Source organism: Castanea sativa, chromosome 11 (genome assembly GCF_040712315.1).
Source record: "Castanea sativa cultivar Marrone di Chiusa Pesio chromosome 11, ASM4071231v1".
Lineage (NCBI taxonomy): Eukaryota > Viridiplantae > Streptophyta > Magnoliopsida > Fagales > Fagaceae > Castanea > Castanea sativa.
The window spans coordinates 48597220-48604547 of record NC_134023.1 but is presented as its reverse complement, the minus strand read 5'-3'; the positions used below and the strand labels follow the sequence as shown (position 1 = coordinate 48604547).

Sequence of the window (7328 nt, the reverse complement as noted above, 5' to 3'; positions counted from 1 at the left end):
TCTTTTGTTGTCTTTTTGAATCCACCGCCTAATGGTGGCAAACCTCTTGGCTTTTGACAAAACTTCTTTATGTTGTAATAGACTTGTTAATTCTTAGTTTAATGCAATCTCCATGGTTAACCGAGAGAGAGAGAGAAAAAGAAAAAGAAAAAAAAAAGCCCACGAGCACAGACAATTATAGAAGTCCCCCAAATCTCCTTGAAATCACATAAATAATTAATTTTAGATATGTTGTCAAGCATTTTTTGTTGTTACTTATATATGACACCTTAAAAAACATAAATTATGTCTAAAATATTTAAATATACCTATATATAAATATTAATTAATTAATTAGTTGACGTACTCCAAATGGGTCGCATAGTTTTTCAAGAAATGTCGGACTCGTGTACCTGTACTCGTATTGAATCCACCCCCGTGTCTGTACAACTTAGCATACTAGTTGGCTATGACTTAGGTTTTGGTTTCAACAAATTTTTAAACATATTGAAGTGGGTATCATTTATATTTATACACAAATTTAGCAGACTCTAAACTAGTTCTGAGTGATTGCAGAAGAGGAAAAAAAAAAATATAAAAGAATAAAGAACAGCCTCACTGGCCTCATTCATCTTTCATTGCAAGTTCATGCCTCCTTTGTTGCCCAACTTCCACCACTAATGTCATAAGAGCCTCGCACACTTGGGAGGCATCTGCTTCAGATGGGTCATCATTCAATGATGAGTACACCATCCAAGCATGGTCTAATTTACGTTTTGGACGTACTACAACGGATCCAGGGACTTCAGCATCACGACGTGTGACAAGCCCATCGCTCTTCTCACCATACCTGATTTGCAGCAGCTGGGCGCATGCAGCCATTACAGCACCAAGGGGAATTACCACTGCAAGTTTTGTAGGTTGATCACTTGCAGATAGGGGAGAAACTGCAGGTAGTTCAGCATGTGCAACATGAGATAATGTGGCTAAAGCAGTAGAAGAAATGCCAGCTTCTGTGTGGAAGGAAACCACAGGGAGTTCTCTTGGTAATTGGTGTTTCATCAAAAATTCCCTCCTCTTCTCATAAGTTAAATCTTCCAAAGCTTGCAAATCACCCTTCACAACAGTGGATAATGCGTTTTAATGTTTTTGACATATTTACTGAGACAAATAGTTCTTCAAAGAGTGACTCACAAATCATACTTATGATGTATTAACCCAAAATGCCATACACAAAAGCCATCATTTCTTACTATACACAACCCATAGCAGAACTATCTGAAAAGTGAATCAAACACAAGCCTAGACTTAAAAATTCAACAAAGCCACAGCCCCACTGTTTGGAGTCAGCAAAGCATCATTTCTTGCAATGCTATTCTACCAACCTCGCAATTCAAGCAATAATTTCAAAAAGTACAAGTGAAAATTATATTCAAAATGAGCCACAACCACGAGAAACATCACTCAATGGATTCTAATTTAGAAGAACATACATTTCTCATCCAAGCATAAAAGCAATGATCCAGTATGCATTTCTAAAGAGAGATAGAAAAAGGAAGAGACCAAATAAGACATGCAGTACTTAATTAATAGCCCAACAAAATTTATTATCTAGTGTTATGTAGTGCATGTGAAATACAAAAAAATAATTCTTGCCTTAGTTTACAAGTTCAAATATGAGAAACAACATTAGCCATGGAGCAATCCCCTACCCACAAAGAAAGACAAGCAACTGCAACAACAAAATCAGACACACAAAGAAAACATAGAGGAAAAAAACACTAACGCACCTTAATCACTTGACAGATCAGAATCTCCATGAGTTTCCGTACATTGACATAATCACCAAGCTGTCCTTGTCGCAAGATATCTGAAGCTATGGGGCTACCACCATATGGACTCTGTGCTAATGCCAATCCAGCAACCTTATCTTTCAAATCAGGCCAATACAATGATAAGGCAGCTGCTGCATCTACTCCGCCTTTGCTATGTCCAAGAAGCAAAACACGTTTCCTAGAACCCCAATAGATTTCCTCAATGTACTCCTTTATCTCTCTGGCATTTTTCTCAACTGAAGCCTGATTAGTAGTTGCTCAGTATTTAGTAAAGAATTCAAGTAAAATTAATGTGCAGGCATGTCAGACATAATCAAATACCTCGCTATGAATCTTGGCAATATGACAGGCCAAACCCATCTTGGAGAAACTCATTTTTGTATTAACAAAATAAAGTGGCCCATGGTTGCTGAATAGACCTGCCAATTGCAAAATTAGCCAAACCTGATCAACAGAAAACTACTACCAACGTTCCAAAAGCTCTAAAGTGCCAACCAACATATTGCGAAAATAAAATCAGAGGATGTCATAACAGAATTCCCCTATACATTCATATCATACAGGGGTTGAAATCAGGGTTTGAAACGAAACTTCCTGTTCACTATGCATCTGTCTGTTGAGCCATTTGAGGTTCTTAAAATTTTAAGACTTGAACCAATTTGAACTTTCCCCCATAACTTACACGAACCTCAAGAAAATCAGAATCCTCCCACCACTATTAAAATCAGCATGTATGCTTATTAGGTCCACAAAATTTATACTAAAAACCTGAATATCATTATGTCAGTTGTGATAAATTTTATTTTATAAGTTGACCCAACTTATCTAATTTGATGTGTTCTTGTTCCAGAAATTTATCAAATACACCATAAGATTGAGCTACTCTAACTGCATCATGTAACTTTCAGTAGTTTCGGAAATTCACTATTGACCCTGGACGTTTCCGTTGAAAACACTAGGAGGTGCCAATTGAGTTACAAGGCTCTCAGCTTTCATCTAATCCTTACGACTATTAAGGATACTATTGCCATTTTTAAGATAACAATTGATAATGGTACCTGGAACCAGTAAGTACACCATTGAGTTTGGCAACTTATGAAGACCATGCCTGACACAGGTAGAAACAACTGATTTAAAAACAGTGAAAACATGCAAGGCAAATGTAGGCGTACGAGAATTGAGAGCAGAATACTCTACCGGATATTGTCAAGAATTTCCGTGAACCTTTCAGTTCCATCTTCAACTGGTGGCATTCCTGAAGCATGTTGTAGCCATCCTATATCATCTGCAGACCCACGAACGGTTCGACGAGCCCGGTCAATAAGGCTGAAAGAAAGCATCACCATTATTGCTTAAGCAACATCAAACAGACTTGCTAAGGTTTCTGATCCATGTGCAAGGTAATATCACTGGGAATAAATAAAAGATAATACAAGGAACTAAATAATCTTCCGCTATCTACTTGATATCACAAACAGAGAGAAGGAAGGGGGGGGGGGGGGGAGGGGGATGACTATTCAACTTAAGACGAACTTCTTTTACAGTCCCTTTGTTTCAATTGTACATTTTCAGCATTTTCAGGTGTTTGTTTTGTTGTAAAACCTTGGTCAAAAATATTTTCTGTTGACTGAAAATACACTGAAGAAAACTTGTAAAATACTTTACCAAGTTCTTTTCATAAAGCATTTTCCTCAACTGGCATTGCTCACCCACACTTGTTTGTCTCGCACAGAACCCCCCCAACCCCACAAACCCTCTTCTCTCTCTCACCACCCCTCCCTTATCTCTTTCCTCATGTCACCAATGACAGATCTGCACACCACTGACGCTATCAACCACAGATCTGTATGCCTCCTTTGTCCCTTATTTCTTTCCTCACGCTGCTTCAATGTCCCTTCTCTCTTTCCATGTGTCAACTCTAATCTGGTTTGTGCTGCATAGATGCTAAAGTGAATCTGGGTTCATTCCGCCTTGACACTGATGCTGATCTGGTTCCTGATTTGAGTTTTTCGTGCTTCCTGATCTGGGTTCGCGACGGATATCTCTCTCTCTCTCTCTCTCTCTCTCTCTCTCTCTCTCTTTTTCCTGATCTGGGTTTTGGGGTGGTCTTTGGTCGAGTTTGTGTCGATATGGTGGTTTGTGCTAAGATTTGGTGGGTTGTGAGATCACAATTATTTCCTTTTCATTTCATAATGAAACAAGCATTGAAAATTATTTTTGAAGCATTTTAGGTACACCCCCCAAACGCTAAAAAAGAAATTGCTTTCAGTTGAAACAATTTTACATTTGTAAACATTTTATAATGAGACAAACGGAGCGTTAGTTCAAAACGATTTCCCAACTACCCATGAAGTCAACCTTCGCTCAAAAGAAGGTCATCAGGATTCAGCATAAAAAACAAAGGCCAGAAATTGATCCAGAACCAATTAAGTAGACTGTTATCAATTAATGACGTAAAAAAAACGTGTTCAAGAGTATGAAACTTTTTTAGGGTGAAAAATTGCTTTTTTTAAGTTCATGATATATTAAAACAGGTCTATTCAATATTTACAATCACATTATAAACTGATACCTTTTAAACATGGAAATTCCAATTCCTCCAGAGGGATTGGATTCTTCATCTGCGCTAGCATCTTGGGATGCCACACTAGTAGATGTCCTTGTTATTTCACCATTTATGGGGGCAGCAGTTGCAGTACTAGATGATTCAGCATGCGTTGTTGGATGGCTTCCACTTGAAGACGGGAGATCACTAATAGAAGCCATAGATCCCCTAGTTTGTCCACAAGAAAACGTTTCTAACTCCTGTGCATGTACAATGGGATTCCTAGAATCTCTAGAGGGTTCTACTGCAAAAATAACAAAAGTATGCAATTGAATAAATCCAAAATTCAATGATTAGAAATTAGAATAACTAAGTAAAACAACTAAGTATCACATCATTGCAACAGCTGATAGCTAAAAAGGAAAAATTACTATCAGACAACTACAGGGCGTGAGCACAGCAACAAATACGATGCACTTCAAATACTGAACACAGATGAGGTAAAGACATTCAAAGGATTGGTTCCATTAAATTTTTTATTTTATTGAACCTTAAATTCATATTCAAATCTGACATTATCCATCATAGAAATATTCAAGGAAGATGCCTCTGAAAAAAATAAGACTTGGATTGCCTCTATTGACGGAAATTTCCTTTCGAGGTTCATAAAATAGAAATGCGTAAGCTTTTACACACACATTTATCCTATAAATAGAAAATTGCAGTGACAAGAGAGGAACAAGAGCTTCCAATCCTGAAAACAACATGACAAACTGAGAGAAGATGACAAGATGGGTGACAGTTGGAGGAAAAGATAATCAAAGGAGGAAGGAAGCTTACCAGAAGAATCAGAGAAACAACCGGTAAATATAGAAGTTGTTTGTGCTATATAAGATGCAGCTTCATTTAGTGTTGGGACAGAGGTAAATAACTGAGGAATGAGCCCATTACTTGTCAACCCATTATTTGATGCCTGAAAAAATGGAAATTGTTATAAAAATGTTTATCAATTGTAAACTTACCCAATCATCATTGAATAAAGGGAGATATTATATCAATGTATGAGCATGATAGAAAGAAACATATTACTACAATGGAATAATTTCTTTATGTTTACCAAAACATACGAAACAACAACAGGAGCAACTGTCAGAGCCATACATCTCTAGAATAGCCATATCTTCTTAAAGAGGTGCAACAAACGAAGAACTAACATCAACTCCCAAGATTAGAGAAGATTTTCCAACAACAAAGATAGCCAACCTTCAGGAGGGTTCCAAAATGGAATAGACAATAAAGGCTTTAAGTAAAACCCCACAGGTTCCGCATGTAAGGAAAAATTTGTTGAACTATAGGTTCAAACTGGGTTTATAGTAAACCAAGTTTGCAAAATCACTCACACCCTAATCGATTTTTCTACAAACTAATAATATTCTTTATACCAGATTTTTAAACAAATTCTCAGACAAAACCAGTTGAGTGAAAGATTGACGACTTCCCAACACATATAGTAGCCTCAAAATCACCCCTTCTAATCACAGCACGATTTCCCTACTACTACTAGCCTCAGCTGCATCTCATTCTCTATTCTTCAGCAGATACTAGCTACATTTTTAAACACCGAAATCATGCATTAAACAATCGATATAGGTTTTACCACATTCAAATATCAAACTTCATGCACCATTCTTCAGGAAAGCGCAACAAATGACGAACTAACAAAGTTAACCTCGACGACGTATCCCACGAAACAAAATGACATTCAACAAGTTAACAACAACAAAACATCAGTCCCAAAATTTGGGAGTCTATAAATCCACAAAATACTAATCGAGATCTTCCACATGTATTCTTCTCTTCAATTCTATCTCATTCTCTATTTTTCAGCAAAAATTAGCTACATTTTTAAACATCGAAAATTAAGCATTAAACAATCCAAATAGGTTTTACTACATTCAAATATCGAACTTTGTGCACCATTAAGGATAGCACAACAAAACTAACAAAGTTAACCTCAACGACTTATCCCACAAACGAAATGATGTTCAACAAGTTAACAACAACAACAACAACAACAAAACATCAGTCCCGAAATTTGGGATTTGGCTATGAATCCTTAACAGACTAGCTACATTTTAAAAAGCCTTCATCCATGAAGATTGGAAAACAAGAAACTATGCATTAAACAATCCAAATACGTTTAACTACATTCAAACATCAAACTTCGTGCACTGTTCAGGAAAGCACAACAAAATTGACAAACTAACAAAACCTCGACTTATCCTATGAACAAAATGACATTCAACAAAGTCAACAACAACAACAACAACAACAAAACCTCAGTCCTAAAATTCTAGAGTCCGCTATGAATTCTCAATAGACTAATCAAGATCTTCCACATGTCAACTATTCCTAATTAAACCAAAGCGGCATTTATTTATTTATTTTTTATATAGCAAGGAATTTAAATTCCAATTATTTCTCAAAAAAAAAAAAAAAAAATTCCAATTCCAACGCAGCCAAACACATCCCAAGTTTATATATTCAAAAAAAAGAATTCACTTCATGAACGAAAATTCAAGACGGTGGTATATACTCACATCGAACGGTGCGTTTGGCTCACCACGTTGACCGTTGCTAGGTTCCTCCATTGAAGCCGATTTTCTCTTTTTCTATCAAATCGCATAGCAAAAACAATACATTTACATTTAAAAAATATAAATATAGAAATTTGAAGAGAATATTTATATATATATATATAGAAAGTTGTGTTATTAGTTATTACCTGAGGTAGAGTTATCCACTTTCGCATCAGAAAGAAACAAAAAAAAAAGAAAAAAAAAAGAAGAAGACAATTTTCTAGAAACAGCTTGGTCCAATTGAATAAAATTTAGTTATTTTAAGGTGGGGGTGTTTTTGGATTTGACTCTTGAGAGAGAGAATCGTTTCGTTTCTTTCACGGAGAGTTT

At 36.2% G+C, this 7328-nt stretch overlaps 1 protein-coding gene across 2 annotated transcripts; it reads right to left on the bottom strand.

Annotated features, from left to right (window-relative positions):
• Window positions 1-458: 458 nt before the first annotated feature.
• On the bottom strand, window positions 459-7328 carry LOC142618038 (uncharacterized). 2 transcript variants are annotated; one of them, XM_075791016.1, is made up of 9 exons: window positions 7145-7328; window positions 6960-7031; window positions 5200-5332; window positions 4387-4663; window positions 3012-3140; window positions 2873-2922; window positions 2136-2233; window positions 1770-2057; window positions 459-1095 (listed from the first exon to the last, which is right to left on the bottom strand). In XM_075791016.1, the coding sequence occupies exons 1-9, from the start codon at window positions 7169-7171 to the stop codon at window positions 604-606; spliced, it is 1566 nt and encodes a 521-aa protein (XP_075647131.1). In that variant the 5' UTR covers window positions 7172-7328; the 3' UTR covers window positions 459-603. The 2 variants fall into 2 exon arrangements, with proteins under 2 accessions (XP_075647131.1, XP_075647130.1); XM_075791015.1 differs by having other exon boundaries at window positions 5200-5350; window positions 7145-7246.

What these genes read in the sequence shown, in the direction of transcription:
- LOC142618038 (XM_075791015.1), bottom strand. Translation starts at nt 7,171, where the DNA reads ATGCGAAAGTGGATAACTCTACCTCAG. An exon ending in GAAATTCTTGACAATATCCG is followed by an intron (nt 2,923 to 3,011) that starts GTAGAGTATTCT and finishes TACCTGTGTCAG; the next exon opens with GCATGGTCTTCATAAGTTGC. An exon ending in TGATCTGTCAAGTGATTAAG is followed by an intron (nt 1,096 to 1,769) that starts GTGCGTTAGTGT and finishes ACTGTTGTGAAG; the next exon opens with GGTGATTTGCAAGCTTTGGA.